At 44.3% G+C, this 19,773-nt stretch overlaps 1 protein-coding gene across 1 annotated transcript; it reads left to right on the top strand.

The window, feature by feature from the left end:
- Positions 1-1,239: 1,239 nt before the first annotated feature.
- On the top strand, positions 1,240-19,414 carry LOC121303766 (transcription elongation factor SPT5-like). The gene is made up of 27 exons (XM_041234543.1): positions 1,240-1,361; positions 5,139-5,241; positions 5,896-6,082; positions 6,692-6,757; positions 8,732-8,746; positions 10,113-10,182; positions 10,440-10,508; positions 11,084-11,149; positions 11,561-11,591; positions 12,045-12,054; positions 12,303-12,595; positions 12,893-12,982; positions 13,072-13,142; positions 13,545-13,650; positions 14,235-14,328; positions 14,609-14,745; positions 15,358-15,513; positions 15,625-15,771; positions 15,925-16,071; positions 16,178-16,303; positions 16,811-16,913; positions 17,432-17,548; positions 17,657-17,759; positions 17,846-17,973; positions 18,202-18,310; positions 18,826-18,984; positions 19,183-19,414. The coding sequence occupies exons 2-27, from the start codon at positions 5,161-5,163 to the stop codon at positions 19,397-19,399; spliced, it is 2,898 nt and encodes a 965-aa protein (XP_041090477.1). The 5' UTR covers positions 1,240-1,361; positions 5,139-5,160; the 3' UTR covers positions 19,400-19,414.
- Positions 19,415-19,773: the final 359 nt, after the last annotated feature.

Below are 19,773 nucleotides of genomic sequence, written 5' to 3'. Positions count from 1 at the left end.
CAGTTGTTCAGAGATATAAAGCTTTATTAGTTTGCGCAAACGAGAACAGCTCAACACATCAGTGTTAGGAAGCCCGAGCAGTGTTCTGCCATACAGAGTTAGCATACAGTTATTATACCTTTCCAGAGAGACAGGGTGCTTTCCCTTTCAACCGATAAGCTGGAGCCAGCTCAGTTGGGGTAATTAAGATAAAGGTTTAGGTGGAATGTGGGTTCACCCTGATCAACCGATAAGCTGGAGCCATGTTTAGCTTTCAGCCACATGTACCTGCAGTTTAATACATTTACTTTATTTCTATAAACTTAATAGATCATAAACTCAAAACGCTTTAAAGCATATAACTCAGTGAATAATTGTAGTACAGAGTAGCAACAAACGTGTACAGGAATGGTTCTATGCAATTATTCCCCTACAACAGACATGCAGACAGACAGGCAGCTAATCAAGTGTTTACAGTCTCAAACTATATTTATTATTTTTTTAAGTATAAAAGGCATCAATTCATCATTCAATTATTGCATAACAAGCTATTGTTCTAGTTTCACAATACAAGCAATACATTACTCTGTTACGATGCGTCGTGTCAAGCATTTGTGTTCAGTAATAATTCTTTATATATGGGAAACAGTGACACCTGGTGGGCAGGCATGTGTACTGCAGACGGGCGCGCAGTTGTCCGCAACACAATGAAGTAGCGATGAAAAGAAACTGGAGGGAGCGCCCAGTTACGGAAATGCATTATATTAGTGTGGCTGTGTTAGTATGACCCTTATATTGTTTTGTTCAATAAAAAACTTTTTTTTTCAAACTTATTGTCCGTTTAATGGTATCGATAGAAATGCAGAATCAGGTATATATGGTTATATACAGTAAAATATACAATGTAGAATATTGTGTAGGGCACTGCAATATACAGTAGAACGGTGTGCACGGTGCTGAACGATACAAGCTGAGAGGTAACCGTGGTTACCCAAAGAGAAACTTTATTTATTAGTTAATCATACAAAAAGTAATTCCACCTATCAATCTTTGTTTTTAACAAATGAAAAAAAAAAAGCAGCCCACGATAGCGCTAGCAGGGATAAGGGTTCAATTGGAAGACTCTGGTCTTCGGTGAAAAGTAGGGAGAGTGTTATTTTTTTAAATTATGTCCAGCAATAATGACCTTACCAATATGGCGCCCTTATGTGTCTCGATGCCCTTACCAGCATGACGCCTCCGCCGTGCTCTCGCGATAGTTCAGCGTATTTCCCGTTGCCGTGGGGAGGCTGCAATCCTGCTCCGTAGCTGAAATATAAACACGTTGTTTGTTTTAAAGATTTTTTTTTTTTTTTAAATTGTTTTTTAACGTGCATTTCGAGGTAAGCCGGCATTGCGTTTATGTGCTAAGCGGTCCTCGTTATTAATTCCGCTTGTTTTTTTGGATAAACGGTTGTGTTGTGTGTCCAGGCCTGTCAGCTCTGTGTTACTCTGCGTCGTGGCGAGCAGTTCGTGTTTTACAGCTTGTCGTGGCGAGCAGTTCGTGTTTTACAGCTTGTCGTGGCGAGCAGTTCGTGTTTTACAGCTTGTCGTTGCGAGCAGTTCGTGTTTTATAGCTTGTCGTGGCGAGCAGTTCGTGTTTTATAGCTTGTCGTGGCGAGCAGTTCGTGTTTTACAGCTTGTCGTGGCGAGCAGTTCGTGTTTTATAGCTTGTCGTTGCGAGCAGTTCGTGTTTTATAGCTTGTCGTTGCGAGCAGTTCGTGTTTTACAGCTTGTCGTGGCGAGCAGTTCGTGTTTTACAGCTTGTCGTGGCGAGCAGTTCGTGTTTTACAGCTTGTCGTGGCGAGCAGTTCGTGTTTTACAGCTTGTCGTGGCGAGCAGTTCGTGTTTTACAGCTTGTCGTTGCGAGCAGTTCGTGTTTTATAGCTTGTCGTTGCGAGCAGTTCGTGTTTTACAGCTTGTCGTGGCGAGCAGTTCGTGTTTTACAGCTTGTCGTGGCGAGCAGTTCGTGTTTTACAGCTTGTCGTTGCGAGCAGTTCGTGTTTTACAGCTTGTCGTTGCGAGCAGTTCGTGTTTTACAGCTTGTCGTGGCGAGCAGTTCGTGTTTTACAGCTTGTCGTTGCGAGCAGTTCGTGTTTTACAGCTTGTCGTTGCGAGCAGTTCGTGTTTTACAGCTTGTCGTGGCGAGCAGTTCGTGTTTTACAGCTTGTCGTGGCGAGCAGTTCGTGTTTTACAGCTTGTCGTTGCGAGCAGTTCGTGTTTTACAGCTTGTCGTGGCGAGCAGTTCGTGTTTTACAGCTTGTCGTTGCGAGCAGTTCGTGTTTTACAGCTTGTCGTTGCGAGCAGTTCGTGTTTTACAGCTTGTCGTTGCGAGCAGTTCGTGTTTTACAGCTTGTCGTTGCGAGCAGTTCGTGTTTTACAGCTTGTCGTTGCGAGCAGTTCGTGTTTTACAGCTTGTCGTGGCGAGCAGTTCGTGTTTTACAGCTTGTCGTGGCGAGCAGTTCGTGTTTTACAGCTTGTCGTGGCGAGCAGTTCGTGTTTTACAGCTTGTCGTTGCGAGCAGTTCGTGTTTTACAGCTTGTCGTGGCGAGCAGTTCGTGTTTTACAGCTTGTCGTGGCGAGCAGTTCGTGTTTTACAGCTTGTCGTGGCGAGCAGTTCGTGTTTTACAGCTTGTCGTTGCGAGCAGTTCGTGTTTTACAGCTTGTCGTTGCGAGCAGTTCGTGTTTTACAGCTTGTCGTTGCGAGCAGTTCGTGTTTTACAGCTTGTCGTTGCGAGCAGTTCGTGTTTTACAGCTTGTCGTTGCGAGCAGTTCGTGTTTTACAGCTTGTCGTTGCGAGCAGTTCGTGTTTTACAGCTTGTCGTTGCGAGCAGTTCGTGTTTTACAGCTTGTCGTTGCGAGCAGTTCGTGTTTTACAGCTTGTCGTTGCGAGCAGTTCGTGTTTTATAGCTTGTCGTTGCGAGCAGTTCGTGTTTTACAGCTTGTCGTGGCGAGCAGTTCGTGTTTTACAGCTTGTCGTTGCGAGCAGTTCGTGTTTTACAGCTTGTCGTTGCGAGCAGTTCGTGTTTTACAGCTTGTCGTTGCGAGCAGTTCGTGTTTTACAGCTTGTCGTTGCGAGCAGTTCGTGTTTTACAGCTTGTCGTTGCGAGCAGTTCGTGTTTTACAGCTTGTCGTTGGCGAGCAGTTCGTGTTTTACAGCTTGTCGTTGCGAGCAGTTCGTGTTTTACAGCTTGTCGTTGCGAGCAGTTCGTGTTTTACAGCTTGTCGTGGCGAGCAGTTCGTGTTTTATAGCTTGTTGACCCGCGCTGTTTATATCCTGTCTGTACGCTATTCATTCATTAAAAAAAAAAAAAACATGGAAAACATGAAAGAAACGCGGTCTGCCTGTTGAAAATAGTGGTGCTTGGGATTAATTCAGCCGGCGCTGTGTACTAGTGAGCAAGCTGTGTGTGATTGTGTGTGTGTTACTGTGTGTGTGTTTCTGTGTGTGATGTGTGGTGTTACTGTGTGTGTGTTGTGTGTGTTTCTGTGTGTGATTGCGTGTGTGTTACTGTGTGTGTTTCTGTGTGTGATTGCGTGTGTGTGTTTCTGTGTGTGATTGTGTGTGTGTTACTGTGTGTGTGTGTTTCTGTGTGTGATTGCGTGTGTTACTGTGTGTGTTTCTGTGTGTGATTGCGTGTGTGTGTTTCTGTGTGTGATTGCGTGTGTTACTGTGTGTGTTTCTGTGTGTGATTGCGTGTGTGTGTGTTTCTGACACAGTGCTCCTCGTCTTGCTCATTCATGCTTTTCAGTCACACGTACGCTCACATGATTTCATCCTTTCGATTTGTGACACGTCGTTTTGATGCGCATTTCAGTGGGCAGAACTTATAATTGTGTAATAGTACGACATTGCAATAAGTCAGTATTGATTGCTATAACAGAGTAGCGGTAAGCTATGTTTTTCAGAACCAATGATAGCAAGGACATGCGTTTAAAACACCGTTAAGCACGGGTTATTGTTATAATTAGGTACTCTTCAGCAGACGCAGGGGGTGAGCTGTGCATATCAGCACTTGCACAGCAGTCTCACCCGTTCCAGGTTTTACTACTCGCTCGATTAGCCCCAGTGTGCGAGGATAACCGCACACGCCCGGCTCATTATAACCTGGAATATGGACCAAACTGCTATGCAGTGGGAGCTGTATTCAGCCTTGAATTGTCTTCCCATAACACGACTGATGCGTAATGCCGGTGGCATCCCAGACCCCTCTCATAGAATCTGCTGGGCTTTCCTTCTTACGGGCAGGGCATCAGTTTCTGAGAAGGATTATTAATTCAGACGCACCCTCAGCATTGCACCATTTGATAATGCTTCAGTTTCCTTCACTGTTTAGCCACTTTGACAGTAAATTGTAGGCTGTTCCAATTCCCTGCTTTAAATATTTAAAATGTTATTTGATGTATAAGACAGATAGCAAAATAAACCCTATGTATATCTTTTTAAAATATATATACAATGTTTATAAGGTGGTTTTAAACTACAGATAATTGATTTCACAAAAGGTTGTAGATTTTAGTCTGATGTAGATTTTATTTTTTTTTTACTTAGTGGTTGCCAACTTATTATTTTTTATTATCATTATTTTCTACCAGTTTAGAATGTCCAATTGTTATTTTTAACATCGGCTCACAGCTACCACCCCTGCGCTGACTGGGGAGCGGCGATGACGAACACGCGCTGTTCTCCGTAGCGTGTGCCGTCAGCCGACCGCTGCTTTTCACACTGCAGACTCACCTTGCAGCCATCTCGACGCTGTAGCTCTGGAGGACAACGCAGCTCCGGGCAGCTTACAGGCAAGCCCGCAGGCGCCCGGCCAGACTACAGGGGGCTGCTGGTGCGCGGTGAGCCGAGGACACCCTGGCTGACCTAAGCCCTCCACCCAGGAAGCTCCTGGCCAGTTGTGCGCCTCCACCTGGGAGCTCCCGTCCTCAGTTGGCAATGGAATAGCCTGGACTGGAACCAGCGATGTCCAGACTACAGGGCTCATCCTGCACTCCACGCGGAGCACCTTTACCGGATGCGACACTCGGAAGCCCTATTTAAAAAAAAAAAAAAAAAAATTATTATTTAAACACCTGTTCTTGTGTGTTTTTTTTTTTCCCCCCTTCCGGTTCAGGAGGAGGAAGGAGTTGTGAGAGATGTCGGACAGCGAGGACAGCGACTTCTCTGACAATCAGAGCGAACGCAGCAGTGAAGCCGAAGAGGTCGAGGACAATGAGGTGAGGCGCCAAATATCCCGGCCTTCGCGTGAGACGTAAAACAAACAAGGTTCTGTGGTAAGAAACTCAGCAGCAGCAGCAGCAGCAGCAGCTGTCAGCAGCAGCAGCAGTTGTCGATGATGCAGAGTTCACCCCCCCTAGTCTCTGTAAGGGGTAAAAACATCTGCGAAATGATGATTAATAATACTACTAATGATAGGCATGCAGCAGACTAGGGTATTTTGCTTTTCAATCTCTGCTGCTCAAGACACAACTGAAGTTTTTGTTTTTCCCAAGATTGCCCACCAGAGGGCGTGTGTGTAATCCACATTGCAGAATGAACAGCGTCCGTATTAAGTGTTATTCAGAACGAATTCAGCCCAGGAAAGAAACTCAAATCACAGTGAAACCCAATGACAGGGCAGTACACCGCTTTTCTATTTCTTCGTTACAGTAAACTCGAATCAAGCTGTCCTATTTGCCCAATTATGGAAATAAGACTCCACATTGCATAGCAGTTTGATCCATTGCAGTTTTTATTGCAAGCGTAGTAATAGACACATGAGCTTGGTACCTATATACTGTGGCTAATCAAGCTTGAATTGGAATGGGTGAAACTGCCATGCAATAGGAGCCTAATTTCCATCCCTGTTGCGGGGTGTGTGTGTGTTGCAGGAGGAGGGAGGGAGAGGCAGCGTGGCCGGCAGTGAGAAAGGGGAGGAGGAGGTAGAGGAGGAAGAATACGATGAAGAGGAAGAAGAGGAGGAGGAGGAGGAGGAGGAGGAAGAGGAGGAGGAAGAGGAAGATGATGAACGGCCGAGGAAGAAACCCAGACATGGGGGCTTCATCCTGGACGAGGCTGGTAAGAGACAAGCCCTCTCACCTCCTTTGTGTCCCATAGTAACAGCATAGCCAGGTGTAATAAAGCACAGTGACAGCACTGTAAAGCATAGAGAGGTCTGATAAAGCATAGGGAAGCATTGTAAAGCACAGAGAGGGATGGTAAAGCATAGGGAAGCATTGTAAAGCACAGAGAGGTCTGGTAAAGCATAGGGAAGCATTGTAAAGCACAGGGAAGTATTGTAAAGCACAGACAGGTCTGGTAAAGCACAGGGAAGCATTGTAAAGCACAGGGAAGCATTGTAAAGCACAGAGAGGGATGGTAAAGCATAATGAAAAAACTAACCATATTAAGCTAAGCCTTGTAAAAGTTTTAAATATATTTCAAGGTGGGAACGTAATTTCTTTACCAAAGCTGTGTGAAGAGGGGTCCAGTTCTGGTTGTTCAAACCGTGTAAAATTAGCGAGACCCATATAAAGTAACTCTGTGTAGGATTGTGCTGTCATTTCCTCTGCACTGGGCACACAGCATTCTACATGTGACTGTAATGGAGTTCCTATGTGTGATGCGTTATCTGCTGGAATTCTAATCTTATATTAAGGTGCGTTCTGTACTCTGTGTTTTGTTCAGATGTCGATGATGAGTATGAAGATGAAGATCAGTGGGAGGACGGAGCAGAAGATATCTTGGAAAAAGGTAAGAGGATTCCGTCTGCGTTTTTGTTAAGTCTCCATTGATTAAGAAGCTGATCAAGTAGCCATGTACTGACCTGTGTTGCAAAGTGTCTCCAGAACCACTCAAATCCATTCCGTCTAACTGTTGCATCACTAGGGCAGTACACACAAAGACCCGCATGCATCTACAGCTGTGGCCAAAGCTTTAGCATCACCTAGAACTTTAGAGTTGAAACATAATTTTTAAAAAAAGTACTGCATGAAGATAATTTTAGATTTTTTATTTAAAATTGTTTAATCAGAGGAACTGCGCAATGATATTGCAGGAAACTACTAGGCGGTATGCAATTCATTATGCTAATGTAATGTTATTGTGCAGGTTTCATTCGACTTTATGAAGCAAAATTAGTTATATCTATAGGGCGATGTAAAGCCTTTTGCCGGAGCTGAAGGCACACTTTTGAACTGCTGTTCTGGAACAACGCTGGGAGAGATCGATGTTTTTAAAAACTGTCCGCCCCCTCCAGAAGGTTCATAAAGCCAGTAAAACTCTAGTACAGAAAGCTGAAGAAAAGTTTAGGGCAAGATTATGAGTTGAGGTAAGATAATTTCAGTAGCTACTGATATTAAAAGCAGTATGCAAGTAATTTAACACCAGTAAGGTATAAAACCAGTGAGGCAGGAGAACCAGTAGAACAGGACCAGTAAGTAAGGATCAGGTGTATCTTATTAGAGTCAAAGCAAAACCAGGAATGGATGAAACTGCTGTGCAGTGGTAGTCATATTGCCATCCCTGTAGTGACACTGGTAAACGACCACATTAAAAGCAGTGTTAAAATTTAAATGTGGTATTATTATTATTATTGGTATTAATAATCAGAAAATAAAACCTAAAGGTGTTGTCCGTCTCTTGAAAGTGTATAAAATGTGTGTTTAAAGTTGATTGCCTTGTGATTACGAATCAATCCGTCTGAAAATCTTTTTCTTTCTATGCCTCCCTCTTGACTATTTTGAAGTAGTTTGTTTTAAACTTTCACTGCTCTTAACTTCATGCTTTTGCATTCAGTTGATCTGGTCGGCGTGCTGTTTAGAATTGTTCATGTGGCGGCCCTCGCTGGCAGTTTTGTTACACCCTTGTCAGGCGCTGGGTTACTCCACACAGAAGCAGGACCCTGTTCTAACGAGCTCAGCCTTATTTCCATGGGTCCATTAGATCAATTGAAGCAAGCCCTTTCTGTAGTTCTCTGTAGCAGCCGGACGTGCGCTGTCATTTTGAACTGTTTCCTTTGCTCTGTTCTTAACTCTCCTTCTTTTTTTGAATGCATGCCTCCTTCAGTTAACGGTAAATCAATTTCAAAATCTTTTTCCTCTTTGGTTTTTGTTTGTTCAGTAGATATGAATATTTTCTGCACGTGTGTGTGTGTGTGCGTGTGTGTATATATATATATATATATATATATATATATTATATATATATATATTATATATATTATATATAATATATAACTATTTCCCTCGTGTCAGTCGTTTACGCTCTTGTCCAAAACAACTCGATTGCAAAAATAAAATTTTTTACTTTTTCGTCAAACAAAAGGAGAACGTGTCGAAAACATAATAACATGTCGACTAATATTGTTGCTCATTATTGTGACCAGTAAACGGTCTAGGGACGAGGGAAAAGACGGTCTAGATTAATAAACGTGGGCATTTGCCAGATCATGCTCCCTTTTCTGAATATGAACTTCATATTTATAATTCATTTTACTTTGGTTTTTATATGTATATACTAGAATGTATTTTCATTCCTTGCTTTCTTGTGTATCATTTCGTGCCATGATCTTTTTTTTTATATTGTTTTGTTGTCCCCCCCCCCCCCCCCCCCCCCCCCCCCCCGTGTTTGTTTGTTTGCCTGTCTCCTCTCCGCTGTTATGTTCATACAATTTGGCTCACAATGTGCCTGCTACACATGTCCACCCCTCCACTGCGCTCCACTCAGCAGAGCAAGCGGAAGGTAAGTGCCTCCTCCTCTTCCTCTTCCCCTGCATGCCAGCGGGACTCCTTGAGTGCCTCTCTGTTAATGAGCCAGGCTGATGTGATCTTACATGTACACTATGTGGTTCTGCACAGTCCTGCGGTAGTTATCCTGTGGTAAACATGCACATGTCAAAATTTCTTCTGCTAGAGCTGCGCCAACCGAGTATTCAGATCGGCCTCTCCACAGAAATTAGGTGCTGACCGTTGGGTGTGGGTTGGTTGGTGTACCTATTGTACCATTCCAAGTAAAGAAACATCTGCTTCTTAAACTTAAACTGCGGAGAACAGCGATCCACACAAACCCGAGCAGCAGTTTCCTCACTGTTTTCACTCTAAATGGTGAATCAGCCCAGTGGACACCAGCAACCCCTCCTGTGGAGAGCTTGATCTGAGTGAATGATTCCAGTAGCTCTATTTTGTTCATGAAGGTCTTGCATTTGAATAATATATGTAAAATAAACTTTGTACATGTTTGGAGAACATTACGTGGAGCTTCATGTATGCCGGGCTTTAGGGACAGTTGTGTTTGGGGTCGGACTAAGGCTGCATAGTAGTTGCATTCATTCCAAATTTTACTGTGCGTTGTTAATAAGACACACCTGAGCTTGTTACCGCTAGGCTATTCGCGCGCATGGCAAAACCTGGCATGGGTGAAACTGCTATGCAATAGGAGGCTCATTGCCATCTCTGGTCTTGGAAGAAAGCCAGTTGTTTTCAGTCGGAAGGCAGGTAGGATTTCTAGTCGTGTAGCAAGTAAAGAAAGTCTAGACACTGTGGACATCAACAGCAGATGTTTGTGTTGTACACCGTTTATAAAAAAAAAAAAAAAAGGCTAAGATCATATCAGTTTACTTAGTCTGTGTGTCTGAAAAGATGTTCTTTCTGAGTTGCATTAGGTAGACCCATCTAGATGTCAGTTCCTATGAGTACAAGGGGAGTGGATTTTCATTTTTTCCTTTTCATAGTAGAAGGGAAAGGGAGCTATTGAAAACTGTGTTGCTCTGATAGGGTACAGCTGGAGCCAGAAGTTTTGCATCATCCCCCTGTAGAATGAACACAGTTTGCTTTGTAAAGCCGAGTGAAAGCTGCTGAATAATGTTACGCTAACATATTGAATTACACACCGCTTTGCACTTTCCCAGATACTTAACGAAAAACTGGACACATTAAAAACATGATTTCTTTGATTACATGGTAAATAAAAGATCGAAATTACATTAATAAAGTAATTTTTTTAATCTTAATATTCTAGGTGATGCAAAACTTGTAGCCAGAGCTGTAGAATTGTCTCTGTTTCTCCGAGCTTGTTGCTGGCTCTCCTAACTTGTGCTGTTATTTTGCAGTTTCCAATATCGATCATGTTGTGCTGAATGAAGATTGCTCTGGCGCTCGCAGACTGCAGAATCTCTGGAGGTTGGTTCGGTTCTCTAATATAGGCTAAGCGTTCGTTGGCTGCCTGTCCTCAAGTCCAGAGTGTATTTCCTTCTTCAGCGCCCTGCTGTGTCGGGATCTGTCTTTCAAAAGTGCAGGAGAATATAAACTTTCAACTTGATTAGCTGTAGCCACCCAACGCTTGGAAACCATAAGTCATTAAATCCTAAATAAATAAAACAAACACATTGGAAGCCGTTTTTATTAATTCACGATTTCTTGTCTGTCGTTTTCTACAGAGACCAGAGGGAAGAGGAGCTGGGAGAATATTACATGAAGAAATATGCCAAGTCCTCAGGAGGCGAGCAGTAAGTCAAAAACATTGAACAAAGAAGAGGGTGCAAGTTTAAATGTGTGCTTTAGGGTTCTTACGCCTGTGGAAGTTCAGCACACAGACACACACACAAAGCAATCGCTGGAAATGATGCATGTACTGTATATAAACACATGAGCTATCGAGCTTTGTGTAAGATGGGGAATATCTCCTGCAAGTTAAATTTGCAGACGGTCTCACGATCTACAGCAACGCATACTTATGTATCGGTTTCCATTTACTGTGCAGGAGCTTTTGCATCTTTGTATTAAGTGCAGAATTGATGACACTGGCTTGCTCACAGTCTCTTCAGTGTTTTGCTGCTGTACGAGGCTAGCCACCGCGGTCAGTGAAGTGTGAGCGGTAGACAAAGTCTGCAACGTTACTTGTATGTTTTTCATTGCAGTGAGGAACTTGATTGCAGATTGGTTGAAATTAGAAGTAAATCGGCAGAAACAGGACTAGCTGAGGCTGGTTTTAATAACGTGTTTTTATATGTGAAATGTACATGTTGATAGATACAGATGTGATAAGATTTGTTTTTAATCATATATATATATTCTCTTCTAGTTTCTACGGGGGCTCGGAGGAGCTTTCTGATGACATCACTCAGCAACAGTTGCTACCTGGTGTGAAGTGAGTGTTGCATTGTAGTGTCTCAGTGGCCTGCACAGGACTGAAGCCAGTCTGATGTATGCAGATAATGGATGTGAGCCACAAACTGTATTCGGGTTTTTTTCTTTTTTTGTGTGTCTTGTACTGCAGAACACCACTAAAGTCTCACAATTCCTGAATATTTTAGTTTTTTCGGCACGCTCGCAAACGTCTTTAATTTTAAATGGTAAAGTTTAGTTTAATTCTTTATCGTTCTCCTCAATAAAAAAATAAAAATTCTTTCAATGTCATTAATAAAAACGTACAAAATGTGTTGCTCTCCGATGCGATAGCTTACAGCAATCCAGTTTCAGGGGTTTGGTAAGAGGCTCCATTTGAAATCCAACCCTTGACATTTTCTTTCTTTTTTTTTTTTTTTTTTTTTTTTTTAAGAGATCCCAATTTGTGGACCGTAAAATGCAGGGTACGTTGATTTTAAATCTGTTTTGTTAAAATGACTGTGGGAACTTGTGTTATAATATAGATTTGAATACATTAAACAATCTTTCTCCAAGTGGGTGTTAATAATAATTGACAATCTTGTCGTGCCCAACAAGACATAACCACCACCCCCACCCCCCCACCCACCCCCCCCGTTACATAAACTAGTTGATGTAACGAGGGTGTCAAAAATTTTAGACACGTCAACGATCAGAAAATTGTGTCTAGCCCCTCCTCTCTCGATGTCATTAGAGGACTACTTTTAAGTAGCGGATGGTTTACAAATGTTTGTGATAATGAAGCTTTATTTTTTATTCTTTTAATAATAATAATCTTAATCTTCACTGTGAGTTTAATACAGATCTACCTGAGATCGTTTCTTATACAGACTAATCAAGCTTGTATAAAACCTAAGTCTTATTTCTGTCCCTGTTAGGAGCTCATACGTTATGTTGTTATAGTTGTAGATTTAACTTGTTGTAATCTTGTTGCATCCTAATTCACATTGTATTTTAGTAGTGCTGTTACACTTACTGTAAACAACACTTTTTTATTTAAACATATTCAACTTGCAATTGTAACCTGTTACTGTCTTGTAAAGTCAAATAAATTGTAATAAATAAAGGTGTGATTTAATTGTCACGCCAGCGCTGTCCTGTGCGCAGAGTTTGATCCGCGCAACGGCCAGCGTAAGATTTGCACTGTAATCTCTCCCTCCCTTTGCCTGCTTCCCAGCCCTTGCAGATCAAGTCCGTCGTGGCCCCCGAGCACGTGAAGGGCTACATCTATATCGAGTCGTACAAGCAGACCCACGTCAAGGCTGCCATCGAGGGCGTGGGGAACCTGCGCATGGGCTTTTGGAACCAGCAGATGGTCCCCATCAAGGAGATGACGGACGTCCTGAAGGTGGTCAAAGAGGTGACCAACCTCAAGCCCAAGTCCTGGGTCCGGCTCAAGAGGGGCCTGTACAAGGACGACATCGCTCAGGTGAGCTCGGCTGCTCGGGCCGGCGGTGGCTTGAAGATCAATCGATCTGTTAATCTATCGATCAATCAATCAGCCTATTTGTATAGACCATGAGACGGAGCGAGAGAGAGAGAGTGAGTCATATTTATAGAAAGTGTAATTTAGAGTAGGGGTCATCGTTTTAGGGAATAAAAGCTTGGAAGTTTATTTGGTAACCTAAGGTTAACGCTTGTACCTTGCCTTGCGTATTTTTAGGACACGATACAGACGGTTTCCCCTGATTTTTCTAAATGCCTCGTTCTGTGTTTGCTTCATTAGGTTGACTACGTTGAACCGAGTCAGAATACAATATCTCTGAAAATGATTCCCAGAATCGATTACGACCGAATCAAAGCTCGCATGAGCCTGGTAAGTGCAAGCCCTTTGCCTGAAATGCGCTGCTTTGTTTTTCGTGCAGTTACTTATGCGTACATGTCCTTGTTTTAAACGTTTCCCAGAAAGACTGGTTCGCCAAGAGGAAGAAGTTTAAGAGACCCCCGCAAAGACTGTTCAACGATGAAAAGATCAGGTACTGAGTGGGTAGAGAACGCAAGCATGCTTTGACACGACATTCGCTTTTATAGGGTTGCGTAGTTCAAATGTCATCTTTTTATAAGCTCATTTTGAAAAATGTTTACCTTGCAGTTGTAAAATGTGAGCAGTATTTGGGACAACCGCAACTAAGCGAAAACAGGGATGCGTTTCAGATTAAAATAAGATAAAACATTTTCAGATTAAAATGACTTTTTTTTTTTGCGCTTTACACACTAGCTTTACACAAGTCTTATTTAAAATAAACTGCAAAATAAAAATATATCGCAGAAAACACACGATTGGACTGACGATTCTGTAAAAGAAACTTAATTAAAAAAATCCTTTGACAAAGCCTTTCGCCCAGAAGTCTCTCTGTGTCTTCAATATGCTGTTTCAGGTCCCTGGGCGGTGATGTCAGCACTGATGGAGACTTCTTAATATTTGAAGGAAATCGCTACAGCCGAAAGGGCTTCTTGTTCAAGAGCTTTGCCATGTCAGCTGTCGTAAGCCAGTCCGATTTACCTCTCTCTATCTGCGTAGCTCGCTAGCTGTTACAGATTGTGGGTAGCATATTGCCTATCTGTTTGCATTTTAATAACATGTTTATTAAACTTTGACCCCCCCCCCCCCCCCCCCCCCCCCCCCCCCCCCCCCCCCCCCCCCCCCCCCCCCCCCCCTCCACCCCCCCCCCCCCCCCCCCCCCCCCCCCCCCCCTGCCCCCCACTTTGAAGTGAGAGACCCCCCCCCCCCCCCCCCCCCCCCCCCCACTTGTTTAAAGTGCGCTTGTAGATCTCTGCACTGGACTTGCCTGACCTCAGCACCACGTTACTGGATCCTCAGCTGATCCGTTATCCTTGTACTGCTAATATGTCTCTGTAGATCTAACCTAGTTCATATTATACATCAGTTGTATTGACAATTTAAGCTACGCTGTATTTAAATATGACGCTTGCATTGTAACCCTGTACTGACCTGGACGAAGGAGTCTGCCAGGTAAATGATGATAATGATGATGTTGAGCTGAGGGTCTCGCAGTCCAGTACGATTTTGAGGTTTTTGAAGCGCGCAATGTTTGTGTCGGGTGCAGATCACAGAAGGAGTGAAACCTTCTCTCTCCGAACTGGAGAAATTTGAAGACCAGCCAGAGGGAATTGACCTGGAAGTTGTGACAGAAATGACAGGTAAAAAAAAAAAGATTAAGTCGGATTAATTTGACAAACAATTTCAATTATTATTATTATTATTATTATTATTATTATTATATTATTATTATTATTGCTATACAGCAGCGTCTTTGTAAGGGTATTCGAGAGGGTGGGGGAAAAAACAAATGAATTACTTAGTCACTAATCTCACATTCTCTATGGTCTGGTAGGCTCAAAGTGCAGTTTTCAATGCAGGTGGCTGCAGTCGGCGCGATTTTCATTTTGATTTCTTCTGTTTTAATTGATGATTTTTCAGGTAAAGAGAGAGAGCACAACCTGCAGGCTGGAGACAACGTGGAGGTGTGCGAGGGCGAGCTCATCCACCTGCAGGGCAAGATCCTGAGCGTGGACGGGAACAAGATCACCATCATGCCCAAACACGAGGACCTCAAGGTACCCCCCTCCCCCCCGCTGCGCCTACCCGACTAGAGGTCTTTAGGAGGCTTGGTGGTCCACTGGTTGAAGAAAGGGGCTTGATGCCAGAAGGCTCAGCCACTGACTCTCAGCGTGGGACCCTGAGCAAGTCACTGAACCTCCTTGTGCTCCGTCCCTCGGATGAGACTTCTTCCCGTTAATAAAATATCTCATTGTTTTGATATTACTCCACATCACCAGGCATGCAAAGAAGACTCCCGTTGCACAGCAGTGTGATCCATTCCTGGTTTTCCGTATGAGTTTAATAAGACACACCTGAGCTTGTTACCTAGACACACTGGGGCTGATCAAGCTGGTAGCAGTGAAACCTGGACTGGGTGACACTGCTGTGCAACAGGAGTCTATTTCCATCCCCCATGGGCAAAGTTTTGCATAACCTACAATTTTAGGATTGAAGTATAATAACAAATAAATAAAAAAACTATATGAACTTAATTTAGATCCTTTTGTTTAACTTCATGTAATCAAAGGAACTGCAAAATGGTTTTGCATACGTCTACTAGAAGCTACAATAGTAGCAGCCATAATAGCTGTGTATGTCAAAGTAGACCATCAGACCTGTCTCTGCAGGACCCCCTGGAGTTCCCAGCTCAGGAGCTGCGGAAGTACTTCAAGATGGGGGACCACGTGAAGGTGATCGCGGGGCGCTACGAGGGGGACACTGGGCTCATCGTCCGGGTGGAGGAGAACTTCGTCATCCTCTTCTCTGACCTCACCATGCACGAGGTGAGGGACTGCTGCTATCCCTGTTTATATCAAGTCATTGATGTTATCTATCCATATCTATCACTATCTGTATCTTGCACCTGCCTGTCTTTAGCTGGTTTCTCTCTGCAGTTGAAGGTGCTTCCTCGGGACCTGCAGCTCTGCACTGAGACGGCGTCGGGGGTGGACGCGGGGGGGCAGCACGAGTGGGGGGAGCTGGTCCAGCTGGACCCCCAGACTGTGGGGGTGATCGTGCGCCTGGAGAGGGAGACCTTCCAGGTACGAGTCTTCTGTACCACACATTTTATTATATATTATATGTGTGTGTGTGTGTATATATATATATATTTGTAAATAGAACCCCACTCAGATCAAAGTCTCGTCTGTTTTTAAATATTTGGTCTATTTGGTTTGTTTTTGGTCTGTCCGCAGGTGCTGAACATGCACGGCAAGGTGATCACGGTGAGGCACCAGGCGGTGACGAGGAGGAAGGATAACCGATTCGCTGTCGCTCTGGACTCGGAGCAGAACAACATTCACGTGAAGGACATCGTGAAGGTCATCGACGGGCCGCACTCGGTAAAGAGCCCGGCCGCACTTCGCTCGCCAGCGCGGGGTTAGCGACCCGCGCCGTTGTGAGTGCAGTTCCTGACTGGCGTGTGTGTGTGTGTGTTTGTTGCTCCAGGGGCGCGAGGGGGAGATCAGGCACTTGTTCCGCGGCTTTGCCTTCCTGCACTGCAAGAAGCTGGTGGAGAACGGAGGCATGTTCGTCTGCAAGACACGCCACGTCGTGCTGGCTGGCGGCTCCAAGGTAAGCGACGCTCGCTTCCATTGTGGGAGAAACTTAATACGTTCAACGGAATGGATCAAACCGCTGTGCAGTGGGAGTCTTTATTTCCATCCATGCTCTGTTAACACTTATTCTAAACCTGTGGTTTTCAGCCTTTTCATCTTAAGTACCAGTGTTTCCACCAGGTGTACCAGTAACTGAAGAGCTGTTGTGAAACGGACACTCCTTTCCAACCGGTTTTCTCACTGAAAATGAGGACGAGTTCAGCAGTCAACACAGAGTGGCTGCTTTGGATTCCCTTTTCAGTAACTTTTGATAGTTCATAACAAATACCTCTCATCACGATGCCTCATTTCTCTGATTTCCATGGTACAAACAGTCGAAGGGAGTGTTGCGATTTAAATAAAGAACTGCTGATGGGTATCAGTGGCAGTCCTGGTATGCCTGCCCCACAGGTTGAAATCCGCAGCTCTAGAGAACTGTGGGAATGCTTGTATTTGCTGATCGTGTCTCTGTATGTTTTTGCAGCCCAGAGATGTAACGAATTTTACAGTGGGCGGGTTTGCCCCCATGAGCCCTCGTATCACCAGTCCGATGCACCCCAGTGGAGGGGGAGGAGGAGGAGGAGGAGGTGGGTAACCTCGCTGCAGATTATGGGTGTAAATAGATTTAAGGCAGACCCCGATATTAATGCAACATTAATTGCCTGTACTCACTTGTTTGTCTAGCTCTCCTGAGTGGTTGATCTATGCAGCTGATTTAGGATGTTAAATTCAGAATCTTTGCACCACACTTGAACATGTTTGGTCGCCATCACAGCTGATGCGTGAAACCGGGGTTAACATTTTCTGCAGGTGTAAATTCAGTAGCGGGGTTTCCCAATCCTGGTCCTGCCGGACCCATGCGTCTGCAGGTTTTCATTCCAACTGAGTTCTCGGTTACTTAAATGAAGCCTTAATTGAACTGTCTAGTTTAAGCAGGTTATTAGTTCAACTGAGGGAGTGATCCTCTAAGACCCGAAATTTAGAGTTTTGGGGATGATTCCGGCACTAGGGAACAGTATGAGCATTGTTTGGTGAAATGGCCTTGTCTTGTTTGTGCTACTGCTTCTAAATGATTTTTAAATGCGTGTTCCTGTTTGTTTCTTAGGCCAACAGCAAAGAGGTGGGGGAGGAGGAGGGGGAGGAGGAATGGGGCGTGGCAGAGGAAGGAGAGACAACGATTTGATTGGACAGACGGTTAGAATTTCACAGGGACCATACAAAGGTAAGAAGACTTCCCCAAATCTGTTGCATTTAACCATTGTCAACATTATGCCTGTCAGACATAGAAGAGATTGAACACGTCCCTATTTTTATTTTTTATTTTGGCCAGGCTACATTGGGGTGGTGAAAGATGCCACTGAATCGACCGCCCGCGTGGAGCTGCACTCCACCTGCCAGACCATCTCTGTGGACCGACAGCGGCTCACCACAGTGTAAGTAGCGCTGAAATCAGTCGCATCTACAGTTTTTCTAAACCTCTGCCGTCAGCTGATGTCAGATTGTGTGTGTCTCTTCACAGGGGGGCGAAGAGACATGGAGGAATGACCTCCACGCATGGGCGGACCCCCATGTACGGCTCCCAGACCCCCATGTACGGGACAGGGTCCCGAACCCCCATGTATGGCTCTCAGACGCCCCTGCACGATGGTAAGAGGGCACGGAGGGGAGGTTAAAAAGTGGTTTCAAGGATTGAAGGTTGCGCTGTTAATTTAGGTAAGACAGTCTGAGATTAGAGCAGATCAGGCTCTATGAAACCAGCCGAATGTATCTGAAGATTGAAGACAAGTGGAAATGTGCAATGTGCAATGTGCTGGCCTTGCCTTGTCCTGGCTGTTTGTCGACTGCCCTGATTTTTTTATTTATTTTTTTTTACAGCTGGGAACCGGACTCCCCATTACGGCTCTCAGACCCCGCTGCATGATGGGAGCAGGACTCCCGGGCAGAGTGGTGCCTGGGACCCCAATAATCCCAACACCCCCTCCAGGTACGCTGTGTTATTGTCCCCTGAGCGAGGGGTTTTGGATCATGCAACTTTAGTTAGCAGGAATCTACTTCAGGTCTCTACAGCTATGGCCACCTTGCATCAACAAGAATTTTAGGTTTGATACATAATTACAAAATGCGTCTGAATATCATTTTGCTGTTATATTTCACATGATGTAATCAAACTACAACACGATATCACAATATTCTACCGGAAGCCATAATAGCAGTACAGTATTTCATGTTAGATTTCGAAATGTGTTTAATTAATTTGTTAAGTAGATGGGGAAAACTTCCAAACGGTGTGTAATTCAGTAAGCTAACGTAACATTATTATTCAGCAGGTTTCGTTCGAAGCAAAAGTTAATTCTATAGGGTGATGCAAAACCTTTGGCCAGAAATTTACATTCCTTTAATTAAAAAGGCTCCATGTCTTTTTTTTGTATGCAATTATTTTTTATCTGTACAAAACCTTTTCTCTCTAATGTGTGTCTCGTGTTTTTTGGGGCTACCCAGGGCGGATGAGGATTTCGAGTACGGGTTCGATGATGAGCCCTCCCCCTCCCCGCAGGGGTACGGGGGGACCCCTAACCCACAGACCCCTGGATACCCCGAAGTGCCGTCTCCGCAGGTCAACCCTCAGTACAACCCCCAGACGCCAGGGACCCCAGCGATGTGAGTTAGTCCAGACCAGAGTTTAAACAACCAGGGATGCAAAGCAGTGCGATCCAGTCCTGGTTTTACTATGAGTTTAATAAGACGCACCTGAGCTTGTTACCCATACACTGTGGCTAATCAAGCTCGTAGCAAAACCTGGACTGGATGAAACTACTATGCAATTTTTTGTAATGTTTTTTTGTATTTCTTTTTCAGGTACAGCACAGACCAGTACTCTCCCTATGCTGCCCCATCTCCTCAGGGCTCCTACCAGCCCAGCCCCAGTCCTCAAAGCTACCACCAGGTGGCGCCAAGCCCCGTCGGGTACCAGAACACCCATTCTCCAGCCAGCTACCACCCCACCCCCTCGCCCATGGCTTACCAGGTAACTAACTCCGCTCCGACCACACAACGGGTCTCCATTAGAGTATAACCAGATTGTTGGAGTTTTACCCCAACCTTATCTGCTGTCCTTTTAAAAAGGCAATTGATAACTGTTAAGCCATTTGTATCTCAATCACAGCCTGAGAAATGAGTTCATTAGTAAAATAGATTTCATTTTCAGTTTTTTTTTTCTGTGAAACAACAACTAAATGGGCTTTTAACGCGGGTCTTTACATTTTTCATTTAAAAGCAGAAGCGACCCATCTTTATTCATGTAAATGCGGTTGATCCTAATGATTGTAATAGTATGTCCAAATGTGTGTTTTACGAGCAGTCAGAGAATTTATTGAATATAAGCCTGATGCGGACTGCATAGAACAGTAGTTTTCACATAGAGTAAAACCCACTTCAGTGAGGAAGGGG

This window comes from Polyodon spathula, chromosome 35, assembly GCF_017654505.1.
Source record: "Polyodon spathula isolate WHYD16114869_AA chromosome 35, ASM1765450v1, whole genome shotgun sequence".
NCBI classification, from domain to species: Eukaryota; Metazoa; Chordata; class Actinopteri; order Acipenseriformes; family Polyodontidae; genus Polyodon; species Polyodon spathula.
This window is presented reverse-complemented; position numbering and strand designations above follow the sequence as displayed.